The sequence below is a fragment of the Tauraco erythrolophus genome, chromosome 4 (genome assembly GCF_009769465.1).
Source record: "Tauraco erythrolophus isolate bTauEry1 chromosome 4, bTauEry1.pri, whole genome shotgun sequence".
Taxonomy (NCBI): Eukaryota; Metazoa; Chordata; class Aves; order Musophagiformes; family Musophagidae; genus Tauraco; species Tauraco erythrolophus.
Window position 1 is genome coordinate 35,921,530 of NC_141468.1, and position 25,336 is coordinate 35,946,865.

Genomic DNA, 25,336 nt, shown 5'->3' on the forward strand with positions numbered 1-25,336 from the left:
GCCCTGAAGTGTCTCTTGATTGCCCTCAGACTTCTAGTTGCAACTTCATCGCTGCCCACCTGAAAAACCAGTAATGAATAGTACCCTGAGGGCCGTAGCAGAGTAGGAAGATTTCTCTTCTCACCTTTAGCCCAGGCCCCAGGGAGGCAGCAGACTTCCCCAAGAAGTGGGTCCAGTCTGCATATTGGGCCTTCTGTTCCCCTCAGAAGAGAGTCTCCTATGACAATGACCCGTCTTTTTTTCTGTATGAAAACAGTTTTGACACAGGGCATAGACCAACTTAACCTTGGCGACATCTCCAAGCCAAATGAACCATTGTCCTCTTCATTGTTGGGTTCCACTCGCAGAGCCTCATACTCATACCTATAGTGCAAGGGCACCTGGGGAGGTGAGGTAGTCACAGAGGAGACACGCCTGCTGCCCCAGGCAGGAACTTCCAGGAGCACTATCCCTTGAGTCACCGCATTTGGCCAGGTCACAAGAGGATAGGAGATCCGCCATATCATGCATCCTGTTTGCCTGTTGGGCCTGTCCCAGGGAAGGTAGAGTGCGATTCCAGTAGTCTTTCGAGCCTATATTCCAACCTGAGACGAATGCTTGAAAAGATTATCAGTCTTCTGATAAACTTGATCAGTTTATTCCATTATTTTACACTCTGACTAAGCTATCTGTTTGACATGTATGCACTCAGTCTACAACCAAAAAGTATATCCAATATTGTTTAAATTTATAGTAGGTAGGCATGTTAATACATTCTGAAAACAAAAATTGTTTCTATATCAATATATTGCCTATTGACAGATGAGAGCTAAAAGAATTCTTTCAGTAACAGCCATTTCAGCTAAAAGTGTGTAATGTTTAGCTTCAGAAAAAGCATTTAGAATGGTCTAATTAGCAACCGAATTTCTGCAGTGATTTACAGTCAACTGTGCCTGATGTGCAGACTGGATGCAGACAGGTTGGTTCTGTCCTGCACTGAAGCAGTGAAAAGCAGGAGCCAGCATTTGCATTTCAGTGGATTACTCTGGATTCACAGAATTGGAACTAAAACGTCATTAGCCCTGGGTTTGTTTTCGAAACTGAAGCTGGGGCTAGTCTAGGTCTCATTGAAATGATTTACTATTTTTGCCATAGGTTTTGAGGAAGAAGTGTCCCACTTTGAGCTATGGACACATAAGAACTGTTTGATAATTTGGTTACGGAGCCTGTTAAACCTTCCAACTCAGTGCCTCTTAAATATTTAGGAACTGTTATCAGCAGAATCATTTCCACAAAGTCTAATTTCTTCTTCTATAACTGCCTGCTAATTACTTTATTACTTTTGGTGAGCTACCCCGGCTCCGAGCTGGCTGTTTCAGGACATGGGGCGTGAGGCTAGCAATACTCTATTATATTCCTAAATGAATGTTTTTCTGTTTAGTGTTAGTCATGAAAGAGTATTTATTTAGAAAGTCATACCACATGTTCCCAATCCTTTGTTTGCACAGCTGTAAGAGAAGATAAGTTAATGGAAACAACAGCCTTTCAAACAAGAAATAATCATCTTCTAAGACAGTCATTTCACTTCCTCTGTGATCCAACAACATCTATAGCTTCATATTGGGTACGCTTGGGCATCTGGAATTAAAATCAATGTTTTTCTTATTACGTGGCATAGATTAGGTTTTCGGTTGACGACACCTGCAGATCTGCTCTGTGTGAGTGTACAAAGAACGTAATTTATTGACAGCTTGGAAAGCCATTTTGGCTTTACTAATTGTCATTGGTTTTCTCAAGTGCTGTAGAACTGCAAGCAACCGGAAGAAGAGAACAAGACTTCACGTGGAAGGCAGCTGTATAGATCTCTTATTAGCTATAAATAATAGGTTATAAAGTATAGTTTGTTATAAAAATAATTCAGTTTCACTTCAGATACATAACTTTTCAGAGAGTAAAGATTACGGGGTTTAGTAGCATGTATTCTTCAAATCAGGTCTACAGGTAAGAAATAAAACTAATTTAAATATATTCCAATCAAATAACTAACTGAAAAGAATGAATGCTGCTAATTGCAAGCCAATAGTATTTTGGTGGAATACGGTGAAACTATTGATAATTTGTAATCATAATGGCTGCCCTCATATGTGAGTAGAGAAAAGACCGTATCCCAGAAAAGAACTAGTCTGGAAAAGTCTTTTCAACCCAGACAGGCCTTTAACCATCAAAAAGATCCCTATAATAATGTCTCCACCTAGCAAGGAGCAAGATAAAAAGATCAGACCTACGTTTTAGAAGGATAACTTCAAACATTCTTTTCTTAAGTCATTGTGTTTATTCATTTACTCTGTGAAGTAAAAGAAATTAGGTTAACATATTATCCTAGCTAAGGAGGATTTGATAAGGAGTTTTTGTTTAAAATAGTTTAAAACTATTTTATATGTGGCTTGATACTTAAGAATCAAGACTGTCAAGGATATTTTACATTTAAAACTGATTTTTTTAGCAGAGAAAGTAGCTCAAGGAACTTAATGGCCTTCATTAATTTTGTTTCAGAGCTTTGGATCTCATTGTCTCTTTCTTTGATTCATATATGTAAAGAGGAAAATACATATTCTTGCTTTTTCAATTCCTAAGTAGTTTCTTAGCTGTGAGAGTACTACTATACAATGAATTGAACATACAAAATAAACTACAATAAAGAAATATTCTGCACCAGTAAAGGACATTGTGGCTGTCAGAAAACAGTATATCAGTCCAACAGTTTCTGTTTCCAGAAAAATTCAACTTGTGTTTTACTTCACTTCAGATTTCTGCAAGTATTACATATGACTTGAATAGTTTACATTTAACTGAAAAAAAACAGTTGATCTATGATCAGTACTTAAAACAGGTTGTGATCTGTTCTGATAGGCTTTTTAAAGTAATAACTACTAGATTATTTTTTATTTTATGTATACATCTGTAAAATTAATATATTAATACATTAATTTTACATATATAATTAAGACATTATATATAATCATGTATAAATTAAGAGGAAATAAAGCAATTTTTTTGTCTAGTCTAAACAGCATATGTTCAAAGTTTTCTTTGTTCATAGCCCCAGAGTTTGCAGTCATGTTCACAACAATAGATTTGGAAAAAGCAAAATCTTTCCTCAGTAGGGAAACTCCTTTGTATTGTCAGTACTCTGCCTTTTTGATATTCTGGACCATTTAAAACAACATGGCATAAATTTGTGCCCCTCTTCTCCCCCTTCTCTCCCTAAAATAACAGAATCATATGCTTCAGTACCATAATTTTATTATTTTTGGACCAAGAGACAGAAGGCTGAATGTTCTTAAGGAAGCTGCCATCTACTTAAAGTCCCTTTCAGGACAGTTGGCTTTGCTGCAGTCCCCAGCTGGTATTCAGGGATGACTCTGGATCTTTAGACTAATTCGCCTGGTAATGATGCTCTCCCCTCATTATGATTTCCACAGTTTTGATACAGTGGTTGCCATTTCTTCACGTGTTACTCCGCCTTGAATATATCAATACTCATCTCTTTTAAGATGAATCTCTCTGAAACATTAGTTTCATTCCAGATAACAGTAGTTTGTTCTTTTTTTATGAAATATGCTGAAAGTAATTTGACTTGATTAGATGATGGACTTCAGAGTAGTTTTCATTCATTTCAAGACTCGTTTCATATCTAGTACTTTATCTCATGCCGTCTTGGCTTCTGAGGCAGTACCTGTGAGGTGGGGCTTTTTGCTTGGTTGCCTCTTGGGTGCTGTGCACGATAGTATCAGGAAATCAATCTTCTGCTGGCACAACTGCAGCCTGCCAAGGTGAGGAGATACTTGCACAATGTTGGTCTGTTTTCTTAAGAAGTGTGTGATGCAGGATCAGCTCTACGTAGAAAGCGGTATCAGGGCCAAGCCCCATCATCCTGGGATCTTCTTGTTTATCCCAGCAGATGGGAACAGTCTGACTCGATCCAGTTCTCTCCGCCTCATGGTGGAAAACCTGATATGATTTTTTCATGTGATTTTCATTAGAACAGATAGACTCTACTAATGACTATTTTTTCCGTTTTAATGTGGTGACTGGGCTGTCAAATAAACATTTCAGGGAATGTTGATTCAGATAAAAATTACATGCAAATATTTCCTGATATTTTCCATTCAGTGAAGGATTTTGTTATTATATTAATCTTCTTCACAATCGATTTGAGGTCTAAAAGACCTGGGTGTGTCTAGTTGTGTACTTATGTTTTTACATTTCTATAGGTAGTGAAGGTTGTCATCTAAGGCATGGCTCCAGGAGGGCAGCGCTGTGAGCTAAGCTAGAGTGTGGGTTTGAAGCACATAATCTGTTCAATGTACTCCTTCAGTAAATGCCTGCTACCCTTTTCTCCCATGCTTTCCACCTGCATTTGCTGTGGGACGGCATTATGCGTGCAGCCAGGTAATGCAGATAAGTTGATGTGCCCCAGCACTGCGGTCTAGCTTTGCAACAACTCGTTTTCTGTGGCCATACTGTAAACTTCCCTGCTTATGGAAGAGGCACTCTTTGTAGCAGGCAAATCCCAACGAGGGACTGAGCAGATATTCTTGAGCACATCAGTTTTGTACTTAGGAGATCATAACATTCTGTTATTTTTTTTCCCCCCCTGTAAGAACAGGATTTGGGACTTACACTTTTTAGAACTTCTATGACAGACAGTCAGTACTCTTACAAAATACTCTGACGGAACTGAGAGGTGATGTGGTGTCTATAGCAAAGCAGCAATGCCTGGGGATTCCAGGCATCACTTCCTAGCTTTACATTTACAATTATTTGTGAGGTACCATGTTCAGTGCCAGGGCTGAGATCTAGTCCTTTTCAATGTCTCACAGGTTTGTTGAGGGAAGTGAAGTACCAGGTTCTATGAGTTTGGTGTTATAAAACCTTTCTGACTTCTCAGAATAATTCTGTGTCTATTAATTTGGCTTATGTAGCTGATTTACAAGCTTAAAGAGTGCTACTGCCCTTTTTCACCTTTAGTTGTGTTCATTAGAGAGCAATCGACAACGGCCAAGAATATCTTTGGCACAAAAACTTTGGCAACTTTAGGCATGTTTGGCAATGTCTTTGCTTATAGAGCTAAGCCCAGTGGTCTTTTCAAACATCAGCTTATCCAATATCCTTGTAGCTTGCTTGTCATTAATGTTTATTTTGGACAGCGTCTTTCTTTTACTTCTGGATGTTGCTTTTTTTCCATTCTCAGGCCTCTTTATTTACAGTCTCAAAAAAGTGTTTCAGCCCTACTGCCTGTGCTTTGGGCAACCTCTATTATTTCGCTATTCAGACCCAAGGAAAGTTTCAAATCATCTTTATGTTTATTCCAAAGGGAGAGCAGCTTCCATGCCTATCAGCGTGCCATAGCCTCTCATCTCTGTTGCAGCAATAGGTAGAGATTGTTAGTAGTAATGTTCATGAAAGCCTTTAAAATTGACAAAGTGTGCATGACACTCACCATATCATGGGGAAGAAATGCTGGCCAGAGACACTGAGGCAGAAGCAAATTGTACTCAGGAATAAATTTCTCCAGAGGATATTCACGGCCAGCCCCAGATCTGTCAGGATTTGGGAGAAATGGAATTATCCTTCCTGCTGTGAATGCCACGTTTCCCCCTGCTCTTCAGTTCTAGCTGAAGGGACTTCTAGACAGCACTGTTGAGGAGTGTGTAGTTAACACATCTTGAGGACTTAGCAAAAGGCCATTTTAACTCATGATTCTCGTTACTGCAGTTCAGTGACTGGCAGAAGTCTTTGTGTCTCTGTCCACATCTGCTTCTTTCGTGTAATGGCACCCAGAGTTTCAGAGCAGATATTTATATTTCAAAGCAAGACAGTTGTATTTCTCCTTCACTCTGCCTGTTTTATGTGGGCAGAAACATTCCCTCTTCTGTGGGTTTTCAGAAGCACTTTGTATCTGAATATCTTTGTGTCCAGACAGAGAATAAAGAATTACCTAAGGAATGTAGGGGGATGCCCGTTACACTGACATCAAGAATGCGTATTTGCCCTTCTCACATCAGTCTGAGCTGAACCCATTAAAATACAATGATGCACATATACAGCAATCTTGCGGTAGCTGCTGAGATATGCTCAGGTTTTCCGAGTCCCATGGTATCACTATGTGACGTTTGTGTTGCACTAGTCAACATTTTCCTGCTCTTTTTTTAAATGCAGGGAAACGTTTCTAAAGATGTTAATGTTTGTGAGAGTTTATGGACTTTGATTATTCAACTGGGCCAACCTTTGGGTTATGACTCAAATGTTTCTGAAACGATGTTGGTGGAAAAATTCATGGACTTGCTTTTGTCTCCTCCCTAGAGTATCCATTATCACCATACTAGAGATCTGGAAACTGACAGCTCAACATCTGGAACAAAGTCCCTACCAAGCTCTATGAAAGAGTATTTAAACCAGAGAATTCAGCTGCTTAGACGCCATGAACGAATTCTGTTGATTTGTAAAGAGCAGTCTTGTTCTGCTCTCTTTCTAAGTGTTTTGACATATCTTTAGCTGGTATAAATGAGCATCATTAGTGAAAAAAGCTTTTTAAAAATTCTTGAGAATTTAGCCACATATCAACAAAGTTTTTAAGCAGGGAAAAAAACAAACAAACAAACAAACAAACAAACAAAAAACCCCACCAAGCATATCAGTTATGTTTGTCCTGGCACTGTATCTAATGGATGTTTAGCTATCCTAACAGTACTATAGATTAGATTATTTTAGAGTTTGGGGATTTTCTTTTAGTATTACAATATTTTTTTATAAGTTGAGGCTGTCTTTTCCAGACAACACTGGCATTAGGGTACCATTGATATTTGTGACCCTTTCCTCAGTGCAGAACAGATTTAGCTAAGACATCTCTCTGTTTTAAGGACCTAAAAATAACACATGGGATCCATCTGCCTGCCGTGCACAGGCAGAAAGCAGCCTTCTTCCTTCAGCCTCAGGATGTTATCTGACTTCTTCTTAGGACCCAAAAATATCTGTTAAGAAACTAAAACCAATACCTTGCAGCGATTGCAGAGCTTCTGTAACTTATTTCCAGCAGCTTTATTAGGATGAATTTGTGTGTTATCCAGTGCCTGATCTGGTGGCCAGTTTTCCCAGTGTGCTTGGTAATGGTATCATGGAATAGCATGCTTCACAAGATCATTTTTATTTTATGCTGTATTTTCAGGAAACCAATTCGTTTTGCAGGTTGTTGGTTTTTAACGGGTATTGGGGAAATGGGTGAGGAGTAACTGGGGCATCAATACACATTGAACTTGTAGATGTGTTATCAGGTTATGTGAAAATCATTCCTGTTATAGAGTGAATATTACAGCATCACTGCCTGTATCACACCCATTCCAGGATTTCTGAAGGATTCCTGGTACTGTTATTTGTTATTGCTTGACAAGTACAGTCAGCATGAGCTAGGGTAACTTGTGCAGGTGGAGCCAGTTCTGGTACCCTTATTCATTGAAAGACAAACATAACTACTGCTACAGAGTGGACAGGGTTTCTGAAACACTAAATAACACATACTAGCAAAGGGATGCTTTGCATCACTGTAACTTGGTCAGGATGCTCTCCTAGCATTAGCTTCTTATCCTGGTGAAATTTACATTTTGCTCTTTTGCCACCTGCTGAGTATAACTGAACTGTGAAACACAAACATTCTACTGCTGAAACACTAAATAAGTGCAATAAAGTGGCTTCTCCACAAACCATTAATAAAATTTTAAAAAGCCTCACCTATCACACAAAATACTAAAATGTTTAATTTTTCATGTTTATTTTTAGTCTTGGAACTGAATCAGGTGATTATTCCCACTTATGGAACTGTGCCAGATCAGCAGAACCTTCATACTCCTGAATGGGTAGGTACTTCTTTACTTTAACTATGACTACCTGTCATTTTTTCTGGAATAGATCGACAACAGTCAGTAGCTGTTCCAGAAGACTGACATTCCTTTGCGTTTGCAGCACATGCAGTTCATCTGTGTGACTGAATCTGAGTTGCTGTGTCTCTGTTTCCCTAAATGTACCTGAAGTCATTGACTCAGAGGTGGAAGTGCAGGTTGACGCAGGCACTGGACTCGATTAAAAGTGACCAATATGCATTCACTATAAACTGATACACACGCGTACACCTCCTTTCTAGATATAATTTTGTACATGCATGTATAGGATTTCTGTGTGTATATACAAGGATAAATAGTTATGAACACGTTACGTATCAACATACATACTCTATAGGTTCGTACACAGCAGGTCTTAGTTGGCCGACATGTGAGTTCAGGATTTGTTTTTACAGAAAGCTTAGAGACACCAAAAAATCCCTTACTCCAATCAGAGAGTGAAACGGGAGAAAAAAACCTGGAGGTGTCCATTCCCTTTATCCAAAGTTCAAGTCCCCCAGCTTGCCTAATATTTTCTGCAGCTACCAGGTTTCTGGCTCTAGCTCAAGATCGCCTGCCTCAGATCTCATTTATCTCTGAGGGCTGGCCAGTTGACCCCAACAAGCCCTGTCATGGCACATGCTTTGCCAACCTGATGCCCAGTTGGCATGCTGAGGAGTCCAATTTTATTTTTTCCTCTGGAACAATACAAGTGCAATCTGCAGTTGCACAAGGAGATAGCTATAAGCCTGGATTTTAAAAGATGTAAAATCATATATTTATCCTAAAGCTAATACAGCAACTCCATATAAATCAAAAAAAAACTGTTCTGTGTTTCATTACTCTAATGATAGAGGTTAGTGTCACTGGCTTTGGGTGTGTATAGATTGTCTTTTCTAGTCAAACTACTTCCAAAAGTGGATCACTGTTACAAGAGGAAAAGACACAGAGAAACAAGTTCAACAGTGTCAAGAGCTGCTTGTTGGACTAATTAATTTTGAGCACCTAAGAGCTTCGTGATGGTTCTCACATACAGAAATCATTCAAGAAACCGCTGTAATGGTGCCACCAAGTAATGAGAGCTGGAGCAGGTTCCCAGTCAGCTCAGTCCAAGGGGACATATAAACTATCAGATATTTACAAATAATGGAACCTGCCTATGCGTTTCTTTATTGCTGTCTACTAGATCCTACTCCAGGAATGACAACATTCTACCACTGCCACTGGTTATCCCTCTAGCTTGCACAGAGGAGGTCTGTGTTGTGACTGTGGAGGTCCAGATCCTGGTGATTTCTCTGCTCCATTTCTCTGTCTATAAGGAAATACACTGATTTCTTTATATAACGAAGAGAACATATAATACAATGAAAAACAAACTGAAAATTTAAAAGATGGAAAATGAGTATACAAGTTCAGGCAAATGAATTAAGCCTGCTCTGTCTTATATGATTATGACTGGAGCTGTTTAGATAATTTATTGTTCAGCCTGGCCACCAAACCAAAAGCTATTTTAATTCATACCAAAGTGAAATGGAAACAGAATTGTAAAAGAAAGAGACAAGGATTTCTGTGGTGATAGGGCACTTCAAAAGCAGTGTAAATGAAGGGATAGATTCAGACTTCATTGCACCAAGGTGCACCAGAGCCTTGAGGAGCTGCTCTAGCACCTTAGCTGGCAAAGTACTTGTCATAGTTATGGGTCAGGGCGGTTTGTTCTTGTCTCTGCTGTAGGAAACAAATACCCAAAGTACCAGGAAATTAGTTTCCTTCTGGGAGCTGAATAACCTCACCTCCCCTGCCACTGCCTCAGCATTTTGCTGCAGGGTATTCTTCCTTTGAAGCTGCTTCGGTCTCTGGAAAAATATTTAAACATTTTTTGGAGTGTGAGGTGCAACCAAGAGCTTTCATTTCCCAACTGAGTGCCCTGACTAGGATGTTATAAAAACCCTTCTTAGACTCAGCTTGTGGTTCAATGAAATTTTTTGTTACATATTTCTATGAAGTGAAATAGCATCAAAAAAGCTGGAATGTCATATACCTTGTAGTTAGAACAGTCTCCTCTGAGCAGTCTTGGTGGAATGTATTTTTATTTCTACTGAAAATCGACTGTCAAGATCAATTTTTATTTTTGGTTACTCATGTTTACCAGCAGTTGTAATTTCTGCTCAGTTTTAGCAGCGTCTGTTCTGCACCACTCCTTCCGTGTCAGGTCCTACTTGTTGGTTACTGAACAGTTTCAGTGAGCTGGGGGGACCAAAAAGATAAAATTGAGATCTATTGAGCCTGCCTGTGAACTGGATGAGTGCTAATTGTAGCTAGAAATGGAAACTGCATAGGAAGCCTAGCCTTAAACGATTGAATAGAAGGGAAGTACTGCACCTGTTGTCTAAACTTAGATCATGCTTTGCAGCTGGAAGTATTCTGGAAATTTGATTTGGTTTTGCAAGTCGTCCTGGAGTAGCCAAAACTGGGTAAGTTATTGGCTAATAAAGCGGCCCTGTTCTTATGGTGCTGCCTCTCATTTGAGGATCACATGCTAAGTTTGTCGTGAGATCCCTGCCTCGTTTGGTAGGACATTAATCTCCAAAAAGCCCAAATTCTGTGAGGGTGTTGTTTGTAGTACTTCAGCAAGATGTAAATGTGGAAGGAAATTGCAAGGAAGGAAGGAAAGGCTGTTACAACTAGAGAGACTGAGTTCGGTCCTAAATAATTGGATTTTATCCCTGCTCCTGCTACAGGGTTTCTGTGCAAGACTTGCAAAGTCACATCCGGCTTTTGTGTATTTCCTGAGTGTCAAAGGGGAACATCTGTGGCCCTGTTTGCAGTAGTTCAAAATAGTCATGTACAGACTTGAAAGTGAGCGTATTGCCCTTTGAAGAGAGATAATTGCTGACCTCTCTGGAAAGATGTCACTGTCCTGGTGTCTCAAGCTAGAACTCCAAATTTAGGAGACAGGCAACAGGTTTTGGCATTGATCTCTAAATGCCTTACGTGATCACTGTTAAAATGAGGGTTACACTGTTACTTTGTCTCCTGGGGGATCTTGTGAAATTAAATTTCTCAACATTTGTAGAACATTGAGATTCCATGAGGAGAGTACCACAGGCATAATCAGAAGAAAATTCTTATTTTAAGCATTTGGGCCATTTAGATGAGATGTAACAAAAAAAAGACACTGAATAAAGAAGATAGCAAGGAGTGTTCCATAACTACTATGAGGAGCATAGAAGTATGGCATGCAGTTGTGCAATTAAGTCATGAATCATAATCAATATGTACAAAGAAGACAAAACTGCGTAGACAGCATTAATTCAAGCCTTTTCCAGCTCTCAGATGTTTCATTTTGCAGTCTTACCTGCCTTATAGGTAGATAGTTTGAATTTGGATGTAACAGTAAGATTTTTTAAGAGTCAACATCTGCAGAGGGGAGGATAACTTCTTCAAATTGTGTATTACTGCTGCCCGTCAAATACAGTTTCTGCAGTGAGAAGGCTTCAGGAAAGTCTGAAAGAGTGAATTTCCCAGCTCCTGCATCCAGAGAAGGATGAGAGGTGCTGAAAAGCAGGTTTTCAGCAGAATACTCTCTTCACCTTTCTTTAAAAGCAGGGACATGTGGTCTCTCTCTAATCAGGAGTGACTGGAATTCCTTCTGCAGCCAGCAGCGACCTGACGCTCAGACAGGAAGTCAAGTGGGTGTCTGGTCCAAACTTAGCACAGGGGACAAGGCATCCCGATGCCTGGCCAGTTACCAACCGCTTTCTGCTGGCAGAAAAGTGTGACTGTAATGACGCCCCATATTTTCCTACTTCTTCTTTAGTCTCAGTTTATTTCAGTTTGTTACATAGTAAAAATTTCTTCTCATGTCTAGGAAACAAAGCAAAAATCTTGTTCTGATTAAGTGCTTATGAATAATCTCATTGTTGCTAAAACCAGAACTAAAAGCCCCCTGTTGTTATTAGCAAATATGAGTCACAAGGAAAAAAGTCAAAGACACAACAGTTTGACAGCCCTATGGAGACAGACCAACATAAATATGTGATATGCAAATAAACTCATATCTTCTAGAAGTATATTATATATTTTATGTATCTTATATCTTCCAGAAATAAATGCTTGTGTTGTTCTTAAAGTCAGAAAATTGTCTCTGTTGGTAAGTCAGAACATAAAGTAATGAAAGATCTTGTTATATAGCTGTGATAGTAAGAAGAACTTTATATTTCTGTAACATTTCCTTCAGATGATCTCAAAGCACTTTACAAATAATTATGTTTCATTATATCCTGGTAATATAATTTGTTTCCTTTTTATTTACTTGATTTGAAGTTTCCTGATGCCTGTAGAGAGAAATAACTACGCTCCTAAACAGGCACTCTGAAATTTTCACCTACGTAAAACCCACAACTGAAGTGTAACCTGCAGGTCCCCCACAAGACCATCGCCGTGCTCCAGCCCGAGGATTTTTTTGCAGGTGCCTGTCAGCAGAGGTGATGTTACACAGGCTCTGCTCTGCTTTTGTGTTTTCCAGTACTGATTTATTCCCTGGCATGCTGCAGGAAGCTGTTTTGAAACATATCTGAAAATTATGTGAGGTTGCAGGCAAGCAGTTTATCCCTTCAGTAATGATTACATCTGGTGCTATTGACAGTCACACCGAAGTCTCATGCAGGCAAAATAAAGCACTTCTTTTATCCTTCCAGTCAGATAAGTTGTTCCTGTAGAATCTCTTGTTATTTAAAAAAAAAAAAAAAAATCAGCTTACAATACCATGCTTGTTCAGGGTGCAGTAAACAATAAATAACTGCAATTCCTGTGCACATATTTTCCTTCGTGCTTGTCTCTGTGCTGCCCTTCCCACCATCATCCCCACCATGTGTTTAACAATGTCATGCCCAGAGAAGCCTGGAAAAGTGGAGACAGGTTTCTTTGTAATGCCACCGTTTTTTCTCCCCTGACATGGAGCGTCACTGTGGCTGAGGGAGCTTTCCACTAGCATGGTTTCCTTTCCTTTTCTGCCACCGGCATCACATGTAGCCATGACTACACGAACAGTCTCAAGAGTGAGACGCGGCAGCTCCCCTTAGATGCCAGCAAGCCTGGTTGTAAGTGAGGAGGAGCACATGGTAGGCTCCCTCCTAGGAAGCTCTGAGTCAAAGGGCTGAGGGTCGGTTCCATGATGTGGTCACTTAGGGCTAAACCAGTTACCCCAGCCTTTACAGCCCCGTGTGGAGGGACAAGCTTGTCTTCATTTCCCACTTGTCCCTTCTCCAAGTGCCACTCTGTCCCAGGGGCTGGGAGGGCAGATGCTGTTTACTGATGGCTGCTTGTGCTGGATTAGCAAAGAGTGCAGGAAGCTCCTTATTCATCTGCTGAGGTGGCCACGGTGGGTCAGAGACAGGGAGGATTAAGAGAAGGGTGTGCTGCTTCTCAGGGCTGGCCGGGACCTTCAGCGTGATTGCATCAGTGCAGCAGTTCAGCTATGGTGAGATCCCTCAGCTGTGTGTACATCTGCGGGTAGTGAGGACACAAGCAGTGGGTCTGTAGAATGTTGCATTTGATGCTGAGGAGGTGGTGGCTGTGTTATACACGGTTTTGTCACCGCAGGCTACCTCCAGTCTCATTCCCTGGAGCAAAGAGCCGCTGATGCTCACCTGGCCTCACCCTGCTTTGAACTGAAACGCAGAGGTGCACACACCCACATGAATGTGGCCATGCTGTCTCCAGGCTAGCCCACATAGGTGTACTCTGGGTGTTTCAGAAAGCTTTAGCCACAGCCTAAATCCTTCAGATTCCCTCTGTTATTAAAGCAGCTAATAATTCCTCATCTCTCAAGTGGTGGGCAAGCAGTTGATTATACAGCACTTGGAGACTTCAGAAGTGCTGCAGAGTATGTGCTAAATATAATTAGTATTTTACAGCTAAATGGGTTTTTTTATTATTTATTTATTAATGATGTTAATCAATATTAACCTGCTGTCCACTAGGGCATTATTATAACATTAGAGGGCACAACCAATTGCCTTTGTCAGTACTTTAAGATGTGATTATGCTGAAGCTAAGAAAATTAGGTAGTGCAGTAAACAGTCTCTGTGTTTGTTTCTCCCAAAACAAAGAGGTATCAATGAGCCTGTTCATTATTTTGGGTTCTAATTTGCTACTGATACTTAAGAAAAATTATGTATTGGAATTTCAGCCCCATTAACTTATGTATCTCTGCACACAAGCTTGTGTGTGTTTGTATGATGATAACATTTGTAATACTGTCATATAATATTACATATTTAAAATAAACAAACAAAAAAACACTGTCTCAAAGGAATTATTAACTTCAGAGTACAGCACATCTTTTTATTTTTCAGTCCTGTTTTTCCCCTGGTAATTATGTTGAATGATATATGATTTTTCATTACAAACTATCCAGTAGGGATCATAGGATACACCACATATCTAAGTTAATGTGGCTGTTGGAACCTTAACTATTATATTTCCTTTTGCATTTTACTTCTTACTTTTAATTGAGCAACATTTAAGGTTACATTACAATTGATTTGTGTGAGTCTTTATCTTGACCTCCTAAGTATTCAGGCTTAATGAGTCAATTCTTTTTTTTTTTTATTGATATATAAAGTGTCCATGGATAAGTCAACTGAACATTGTCCTAGTGATTAAAAGCCATAGAGCTTTTTTTGTCCTAGTGATTAAAAGCCATAGCTTCATAAGTACAAACTTCTGTTTTCATGCAGTCCAATATTGATTAATCTTTCAGCTGTACTCCATTATACGTATATGCAAAGTTTGATATATCTATAGAGAGAGAAAGGTGTTTGTATATGGTAACATCTATATACTCATGTGAATGAAATCGCGTATGTAACCAAATTCAAGAGTCAGAATACTGATTAACAGGCAGACTTTGCATCTGGTTATTGATAATCCAGTTAAGCCAGTTAGCAATAAGTTATGTACTGGTTTTAGAAGCTTAGAGGAGACTTATTTAAACAGTGAAGTTACATGATTACAAATTATGATCAAAATTGGTTAGATCAAAACTTGATCTTATGTTTACTGTCTGCTGTTTCTTTCTTTTCTATCCTGTGTGGGTCAGTCATATAGGAAAAAGAGCTAAAAACTGTAGCGGAAAAAGCCTCAAATGCACTATTACTACTTTAATGCTTTCAAGTGCTTGAATTTCACAACTAAACTCTGTCTTTAAGCAGAAGTTATTATAATGCTCTTTCTAAGATTCAAAAGATGAAGAAGCACAATTAAAAAACCTTCTGCTTTACGCAGTGACAACACTTCCCCTCCTGATTCATTATCACAAGGTTTGGGCTCTGCGTTTCCAGCATTGCAACACGGAGCAATTTTAGCAGCTGCTGGAGCCTGCTGAGGTTCCAGGGGAGATCAGAGGCCACAGGGCTGGGCTCTGCGCCCGGCTGGGCTCAGCTTCCTCACCCTCTCTTCCACTGCTGCCCCAGCACCTCCCAAGCTGTCTCCCAACAGGGAGACAGATTCCTCCCGATGGGAATCTAGTCAACATGAAATCCTCATGATTATGTTTTAAACGAGACTGGAAACGTTTGCAGCAGGGCTGTGTTTTACACCCATGGATAGTCCTCAGCAGGAGGGAAACCTCTCAGGGTCAAGTCTGATTGCTTGATGGGACTATGCCAACTCTAGCTCTCAAGAATTTAGAAATTCACATCTGTCCTGGTTTTGCTGGGATAGAATCACAGAACCAATCTTCTGTTCAGAAAAGCTACATTTCTAAAGTAAGTCACATTTTTAAGAAGACTGCAGCACCTGATTCGGTGAGAACAAATTTGGTGAGACACTTTGTTTTAGTTTGTAGCCAGCTGTGGCATGCAGGTATCCATAGTGATCAAGGACTTTTCAGCTTGTTTTTTGCTACCAACCCAGATGTCCAAGAACCTGGGGGGCGCGTGGCCAGGGCAATTGACACCTAAATTGGCAAATGAATATTCCATACCATGTAAACTTGTGCTCACTATAAATTGGAAAGTTTGTTGGGGACAGCCTCTCTTTCTCAATGGTTGCCATCCCTAGAGGGTCTTGCCCATCATTCTGCTCCCAAGGCCTACTCTCTTCTGGGATTGAGGTTTCAGGATTTTCCTGCTCTGACATTAATGGCCGAGAGCAAGCTGGATATTTTTCAAGGAGTGGTGAGCAATCACACTGTACATCACTTGTCTGTATACATTGTTATTACCATTATTATTTTCAATTTTATTTTATTTCAATTATTAAATAGCTCTTATCTCAACCCATTGGTCTTCCTTCCTTCTCCCAATTCCTCTCCTTGAGTGGGGAGGGGTCATTGAGTAATAGAACCACTGGCTATTGTTCAGCCCGAGATACTGGCTAAACGTGGAGAACATCTGTGACTTGCCTTGGGTGATAGAGATACTTAGTTTTATTGTGGTCTGGTGATGTCATCCAAAAGTTTACAGTGTTTTTTTTCCTGAAACTGTATTTGCAGTGTGCAGCTGTATGTTGATTCAATGACTGCCTAGGTAGTTTCTGAATCCCAGGCCAGGTTGTGAAACTAAAGTAGAATATATGTGTATGTTGACCATATGTCAGCATATATGTATATTTTGTAACAAATGTCTAGGCACAGGTGGGATTCGAAGAGAACAATTCTAACCAAGAATCTGCTCAGATATTTGAAGCAACTAAGTTAACAGGACCTCTTTACAGCAGGTCCTAGACTTTGCACATACAACATAAAAAATAGTTAGTTTAAACTCCACTGAGTTTATTTAAAATATGGAAATTTTGTCATAATTACGGGGAGACAAATCTTGATCGACTGTTCCGGCTCAGCCAATGAAAAGTAACAAAACAGTCTTCAGGGAGAGGTTTAGAATAAAACTCCCAGGAAATTTTATTTTGGAAACACTGACACATGTGGTTCCTAGAACACTATATGCTCTCTGGAACTGGGGTGCTCCTGACTGAAGACCGGTATTCTTCTCAGTTTTATCACAGTTGAAGAACAACCATTTCAATCTGCACTTAAGGGGTCTCTAACACCATAGGCACATTTCCATGTGCCTCTCTGTGGACCAGACATCCCAGAGTTATCAAAACTGGACCTGGCATCCCTCATGAAGTTTGGTCTGCACTGACAGGGAAATTTCAGGAATAGGACATCTGGGAATCTTTCCCACATCCCCAAAGACACAGCATGTTGAACAGACTATTCTGGGTTATTTTGCCTGGCCTGATCCTGCCCTGGGCCACCCTGCATGCCCAACCATCTGGAAGGCAAGGCTCCTCTGCTGTTCTGTATGGGAGTCTTGCCAGCTTTGGAGATCTTACCTTCTCTAATGCAATGCTGAGTCCCATTTCAGACATTGGAGATCTATCAACTTCAGTGGCACTGCCCTCAGTAACACCATGGATGGATTTGGCCAAGTACCTGAGAGTTTGGTGCTCATTACATGACGATTTTGATAACATTACAGCTATATATTACCTGAAAGGAGGGGTTGTTACATGTGATAGTGCCCTCAGAGTACTCTAGTAAACTACAAAATCATTACTTGAGGGTTCAGGTTCCCTCGTCGTCAATGCGTCTGTATCATTTCACACATGAAATAACACATTAAGATGTTATTAGTGGATATGACAATCTATCCTACTTTCCTCCAGGGACTAGATAACAGCTTATGGATATATTAATACTTTTGATTTTGGCATATATTATAACATGATGGATGTGTGGCATACAACAATATTTTTTGCTTGCTGAGATGTTGCGAATACAAAGAGAAATAAATCCACATAGGATGCATCCATTTTGAGAGTTCATCTGCAGCCTGGTCATGTTCTTTGTTCTCCAGACAATGGTGGGTTTGGGTATTAAGGGTGCATGATACTACTGGGCTTTTTGGGTTTTGTTTGTTTGGTTGGTTTTTAATTGCGGATATGCTGTAACTTCTGGCAGGTAAAGGGACAGATGGGAACGCACTAATTCTGAGACTCCCATCAGGCGACAATATATCTTGTAGACAGGCCATCTAACATTATAGCCATGACGGCATGCAAATTACTTGACAGATGCATTATTTGGGAATGGTGCTGCATCCCAATGCTCCTCCCATTGCCAAAAGTTAATATGCTATTTTTAAAGAACAAAATTAGGTCAAAGTTCTGCTGGTTTTTTGTCATGCAGAGATTTCACAAACTTTTTTTTCTCCATTCTACTCCCTGCTACTTTTGTTGTCACTTTGGTCTTCGTGTTATACAAGCTGGCATGTTGAATTTCTCCATTCACTGAAATACTGTGTAACAGGAAGCAAGTAAGGAAACAGCAACCGAAATTCTTCATATTAACCTATCATCTTATCTGCCTTCCAGGCTGATTTTGATGATAAGCCTGACTCCTTGTTCTTCAGTGATGGGCAGCGAAGAATTGACTTTGTTTTGGTGTATGAAGATGAAAGCAAAAAAATGACTCACAAGAGGAGTGATCGTAAAAAGCAAAAGGTAAGTTATTATCAGTTTATCAGTGTAAACCTGAATCGTTTGTTGGGCATTAGAGCAGTAGGCAGAAAGAACAGTGCCTTCACCCAGAATAGCAATTGCATTGCCCTGTCCTGGTGGTACTCCTGGGAGCTGGGAGACTGATGCTCATCAAACTGAGCAGGGAACAGGGGTAAGCTCAAGCCAGTAGATTGCTGTGGAAATGGGCAGAGCACTGCACTTCGTGTCTGTCAGTGTGTGCTAGGCGACCTCAGAGCATTCTCCTGGGAGGGAACACTTCAGGAGATGTGAGCTGAAAAGCGTTGGTGTCAGGATCCCGGTTAGGATGAGACACAAGCTCTTCAGACTAAGGCGATTTTCTGTTTCTACAGGGATTGAATTAGGCCCATAGTGGACTTTGGTGTTAGAATCAGGGTATTCAGAGAAACCCATAGAAGAAGTCAGCTGACCAGGTGCTCCAGATCACAGTTTTGAACATAGCTGCTGACATTCTGCCCAGTAAAGTACCTAAGTCATTTACAGGAAATAATTGTACATCACTTTGCCACCAGAATTTCTCCCTGCGCTGCTCCTTCCCTTGGCGCTTCAACACCTTGGCCCTCCCTAGGGACCTTGCAAAAAATTTCTGACTCAAGCCAGTGACTGCTTGATGTTCCTTAGCGACTGCAAACAATGACAATCATAGATTATTTTTTAACTATCAGTATTTATCTCAGTAGGTCTGTCAATGGACGTCATTCATGATGGTACAAAGAGCAACAAAAATAAGCTCAGCCATACCACTGAGCTATTTTAATTGTGAACTGCCTGAGAAATATCCATCCATGAGATTGTAGTCCCCTTAGTGTCGCTCACCAGCCTGGGCTGCGGCACCAGGGACACTGTTGCATCCTCCGCAGCCAGGAGGAAATGGCCTGCCTCTTGTAGGCAGGATAGGTACCTTGAGTTGAGTAGTTAATTAGTAGTTCATTATCTCAACTCAGTCCAGCTGGATAAGAATGATTGGTGCCATAATTCCCCCTTTTTGTTTTACCATTTTTTGTTTTCACAAAGGCTTTATGGGTGAGCAGAGACCCGGCCCATTCATCCAACTCCAGCACGCTTCCCTCCTGCGAATACCACGTTGGGGCTTGCGGCTTTACCTTCTTCTCCGAAGGACTCTCGCTCGAGCTCCCGGCTCCGGCTCTTTTGGCTCGGGCTCCTTTGCAGCCAGGGGTCTCGGCTCAGCAAGGGAGTCAGGGCTTCCCAGGGTCTCATGGATGTATCACATCAGGGTCACCAGTTGTCACTCACCAGCCTGGGCTGCGGCACCAGGGACGCTGTTGCATCTTCCACAGCCAGGAGGAAATGGCCTGCCTCTTGTAGGCAGGATAGGTACCTTGAGTTGAGTAGTTAATTAGTAGTTCATTATCTCAACTCAGTCCAGCTGGATAAGAATGATTGGTGCCATACTTGGTATCTGCTCTCTCCCACTCACCCGCTTCTTTCTCTGATTTAGCAACATTCCATGTTCCAGCAGCAGCCTCTGGTAGAGGCAGACAGGGGCAAAGATATCACTGAAAGCAGCTCATACACAAATAACGATTTGCAGTTAGGAAAGAGAAGAGTAGGAGTAAAAAGGCCTGTAGCTAAGTTAGTTGATGTTCATTACACAGTGTTGTCATTGGCATTAACAGGGCAGCCATAAGGAATGTCGTTAGTAGTGTTTGAGGGAGTTCTGCAGTGGGTGGATGTTGCATTACACATGATCACAGGATCAGCAATAAAAATTAATTGAAAGAGGTAATTAGAAATGAAAAGCTGCCCCTTTGGAAACAATTGTTTTTATCAATTAGCATTTTACATCTATGTTTGTAATATTTGGCCGTTGCCCAACTGTACTTAAAAATATAACGAGTGTCTTTTCCAAATAGTGATGGAAATTAAATGTGAGCAATGCAGTAGTATTTTTAGTGCAGCATTAATGTAAGAACATTAGCCAGAACGAAACCATGAGTTGTGAGTAATGTGCTAGGTGCTTGCAAAAAGAGTTTACATTCAAAGGTCTTAGTCCTTCAAAGATCTGCAGCCACAGAATCTATGGCATGCTGAGAAAGAGGAAGCAGCCTACCTACACGCAACAAATGTGAGAACAAGGGTGTATTAGACTAACGATCAGATAAGATGAAGACTGAGTGGCTAGGGTGCAGCTCTGTGGAAGAGATCCTCATGGTCCTGGTGGACAGCAAGCTGACCAACAGCCAGCTGTGTGTCCTGGCAGCAAAGGCAGCCAACAAAGGCTGTATGGACAGAAGTATGGCCAGGAGATTGAGGCACGTGACTGAGGTGCCATGGATGTATCAGAAGGAAGCTGAATACAGCAGTGATAGCAGTTTTCACTGCCATAATTTCCATGGACAGAAAGAGTCTTGCAAGGGTACTGTGGAAGGCACGGACAAAGATTTTGATATTAGGAGTGCATACGGTGCTGAAAGGGCGGTAAAAAGCACAGAAAGAGACAAGAATGAAGAAGTGGCCGTTGCGGAGGTCTTCCAAGGGTAAGAACAAAGGATACAAGTGCAATCACACTGAGCTGAAGAACTAATGAAAAAACCCAAAGCTGATTGATTGTGAAACAGACAAAACATTACACACAAGGTAAGGTATCAGAGGGCACTGAAAGGTGGAGGACAGAGAAGAGGGAGTGAAGAGAGGATTTTGTGCAGTGAGTCTGTCACATAAGCTGAAATGCGTCACCTGGTCATAACCAAACTCCTGTGATACAACTCAGAAGTACTGGCTCCCTCCCACTAATGCCTCACATACAGGTGTCATCGGTTTAAAAACGCATTTCCTTTATACATTGTTGGAGGAACAGTCTGTTGAAATGTGAATAGATGTAACCTTCTTCAGTTTTTAGGATGGGATAGGTGCAGGTCAGCTCCAAGCACGCAAACACTTCAGTCACCTCAAAGACGTAGGTGCATCGTCTTGCTTGTGGTCACTTGCTCTGCAAGTGAGGAAGCTGTGTGCACTGCAAATCTTCATTCCCTAAGCAAATGCTGCACAGACACTGGCAGCACTGATAACATTTTTCCTCTCATGCATCCTCCTGAGTGGGATGCAGGACACTGCCTTGGGACCTACCTCACTCATACTAGGAGTGACAGGAGAGAAACTGAGATGTAAAAAAGAAATAAATGTGAATAGAATATTTGAAAAGAAGAAACAAACCACATGTACCTTATGTCTGAGGTGGAAAGGAAGATGACATTTATGGTACAGTTTTGCATCCTTGGAATTCCAGAGAGAGAATTAATATTTTGGCCTACAACTGTTCCCAGAATGACGTGGAGATGATGCTGCCCAAGATACATACCAGTTTCATCCATACTGGCACGAAATGTAGTTGATAGCTTGTCTTTACTGACACTGTTTTTTATTTGGTTATAGCTTTTTTCTAGGGCAAATGACTTCTACCCTTGTGATGATATACAAGGTACCAAAATGAGGTGCATTGTCATTTACTGTCAGCTTTAAATAGTACATTCTTCACTGTCTGTCTCTAATCAATGATTAACTAAAAATGCCAAATTTTATAAGCAGTATCTTGTGTAATTCGAGGTTCTTTAAGCCTGAATAGGTTCCTTGCTCATGTTACTCTTTCTTTGACTCTCCTGACAGTTTTATAGAACTATTATCCAGAGGTTTATTGCTCATGGAATTTGAAAACTCTGAGTTATTAAAGAATAGGGGATCCAGTGAAGTCTGTTCTCGTAGAGTGAAACCCTCACCTCGCTGAGGTGAGCAGCAAGATCTCTTCTGGCCATGTGCAATGTTATAGGTCTGTGAAATGCAAGGACCAGGAGTGTGGTCACTGGGACAAATCCTGTCAGACATGCACTGCACCCCACCTGACTGCATGACAGGAAAATTGGGTCAGGATTTGAATTGCTAGTGGACATCTATAGATCTACACTTCTCAAGTAAAAGTTTTGGGTGCTGCACTGGGTGGTTTTGTATGACACTGAGAGTGGATGAGCCCCCAAACACTTACTGAATTTAGTAGGAAGGATCTGGAAATCAGACTTCAATCCAGGTAACCAATTGAATGGATTCAGAGAAATAGGGCACAGATCGATCTATTCGTTTGCAGCAAGAGAAGAGGTGGAACCTGGGACCATTATTATATTTGATTTGAATGGCTTTCTGTTCTTTTTCAAAAGAATTGCATGAGTCTAACTGGGATAATGGCCCAGCATTAATTTATATTAATTAGCAGCATCCTTGAATAAACATCTCAGAAGAGAGAAGGAAATAAATTAACTAAACACATGGGAGTGATTTGAATAGAAGGAGCAAAAATATGGGATTTTGAACTTGAAGATCTGCAGTAGTGCTGTGCTTTCCTTATTTTCATGTATTTCTGAAATCTGGTTTAAAGGAGGCAAAGTCAGACTACTGAAATGGCATCCTCATGGAAGTTTTGAATATAATTTACAGATTCAAAAGTTAGCAGATAAGATTCATACATGCAACTTGATTCAAACTCCAAAACTTTTTAAGTCGGTATATGATTAATTTTGCAAGCGCTAGCAAAAGCTAGGATAGCAAGCACTGTACCTTGCAAGCAATTGAAATTTCTGCCCAATGCATGTTTTTTAAACCCACAATTTATGTAACCTATTTGTCAAGATAGGTTACCATCAGAATAGAAACTAAATATCACCAGTCTTTCCAGGAATGCTCCAAAATGCCAGTTTTGTCTGGTAGGGTCCTCAAGGAGCTCGTTATTGAAAGCTAAAGGGTCAGTGTGAGAAAGGCAAATTAAAAATAAATCAATGCAGAATGTTGCTCTAGTCCATCTGCTTCCCCCCAGTAGAAATAAACAGAAAGACTGTCAGTAATTTAAGCAGGGATGTGGGCAAAATCTTCATTTCCAGCCATTAAGTAATCTGTGCTTCACAGAAATATACTTTTTTTTTCCAATTAAATGAAAATTATAATTCACAGAGAAATTGCATACTTGTCACTTTTTTTAAGTTCGGTCTTACAGAGAGCTTCAGCAGTGCTAGAGAAGTTTGTGAGCAAACAATGAACAGTTCCTGTCTCTAAACTTGTTTAGTTTAGATAGCAGACAAACAAAAAGTTTGGCTAACTTAAAGTTTGGCTAACTTAAAAGACTAATTGTACTTCTTCCACTGTTTAGCACGCGTCACACCTCTGGCGACAGAACAGTACTTGGGTTTACAGAAAGAGGGGTGCCTGGGTGCCATTTCCTGCAGTGATTTGGGGCAGTAGAGGACGGCAGGCTCTACATGCCCATGGTGTGCTCAGCCGACCTGCCCAGGAAGCCTGATAAGAAGGATGAAAGGAACCTTTGAAACTCGGAGGAGGGCAACCACACCTGCCCTGGTTCCTGCTGGATGGATTGGTTTTGAAGCAGGAAATCACTGAAATAAAATCTCTGTTTCTGAGACAACCCCAAATCCAAATTTTACTTCTTTGCCTAATGGATAGAAGGAAAGATGCCAGAAGGATGAGAAGACAAATGGAAGGAGGGAGTTGCTCTGAAGTTACTGCAAGCATTCATAGGACCAGAAATGGTTCTTTCCAAACAGGGTGACTAGAAGCCACTGTTGAGAGCAGGGCTAGACTGCAGTATTGCCAGTTCTGTGTGGTCACGAATCAGGTTTCAGAAAATCATGAGGCTGTCTTAAAATCAGAGGGCATCTCAGAAAACATGTATTTGGAGTTTTTTGGTTTTGTTTTTTTTTTTTTTTTTGTATCAGCCTTTATAGCATATTCTGCTTCACATTTTGATTATTATCTTCAAACATAAGGGAAAGAAGCTTACAGAAGCAGAGCTTCTCAATCAATTAATTTCCTGATGCTGACACCTGAGACTTTCAGAAAACCTCTCAAATACCATCAAAGAAACTGTAAGAGTTGGCAGCTAATATTGATACAGTTATCCTCTCTACTCCCTTTAGCTGATTTCCATGGGGGAGCCTTTGGGCCCCATGCTTTTTCTCTTATTGACTGTGAGCAGAGGTGGGTATTAAAGCACTCCTTCCTGATTAGGATTTTTCCCCTGGAGCCACATGGATACTGCTGTGGGGAACTTTCATCTTTGCACAAAAGAAGCTAAACAAAGATATGAGTTGGCATTTTTCTGTCACTGTAATCAAAGCAAGTGCTCCCTACCATTTATAGAACACAAAGAAAAAAACTGCTAGTAGTCTGCTACCAATTTCCAGACCCACAATCTTGGTTAGTGTCCTCAGCTCGACAAGACGATCATCAGACTTTGAAAGCATTATGGTGAAAAAGCAGCTCCCAAGAGCAAACCCTTCTACATTCCTGTAATGTTTGGCATTTACTTGCACTATGCTTTCACTTCAGATTGTATGTGATTGTGCATCCCATAGTGTCCTAGTCTATTGGATAGCCATTCAATCATGAAAATCTATGTCAGGTTTAGATCAGCAGCATTAGCATGGTTACATTATTATTACAACTTAGCCTGTAAAGGTAGCTGAGCAAAATGCCAGATACTAAAATAAACTTTGGACAGTCTCCACTTTCCAGCCTAATAAGCTGTCATATATTTATGCTGTATTCCCTAGTCAGTGCAAAATCACTATAGACTGCTGTGAGTAAAAGCCTAGCTCCTCCATAGATCATTGTATGCATAATTCAATCATTTATATGAAATAGCAAAGCCCCTAATAAGCAAAGGCTCCCAGGGGCTTTGTTTCTCACTACTTGCATTAATACTTTATTAGAAACCTTAATATTGTCAACATTCCTCTAAGATTTTAAGGGCAAAATTAATTTGGGGCACTCCTTGCCATAATAAATTATTAAAGCAATCTGAATGGTAAGATTAAAAAAAAAAAAAATTAGACTCCTACAAATGAGAATTGCCCTCC

The 25,336-nt window shown here is 40.5% G+C and overlaps 1 protein-coding gene across 1 annotated transcript in view; it reads left to right on the top strand.

Annotated features, from left to right (window-relative positions):
- The first annotated feature begins 7,256 nt into the window (after positions 1–7,256).
- ANO6 (anoctamin 6) overlaps positions 7,257–25,336 on the top strand; it is a 48,959-nt gene continuing 30,879 nt past the window's right edge. The window contains exons 1-3 of the mRNA XM_009986402.2: positions 7,257–7,260; positions 7,816–7,892; positions 18,297–18,425. Coding sequence (XP_009984704.2) covers positions 7,257–7,260; positions 7,816–7,892; positions 18,297–18,425 — 210 coding nt within the window. The remainder of the gene's footprint in view (positions 7,261–7,815; positions 7,893–18,296; positions 18,426–25,336) is intronic.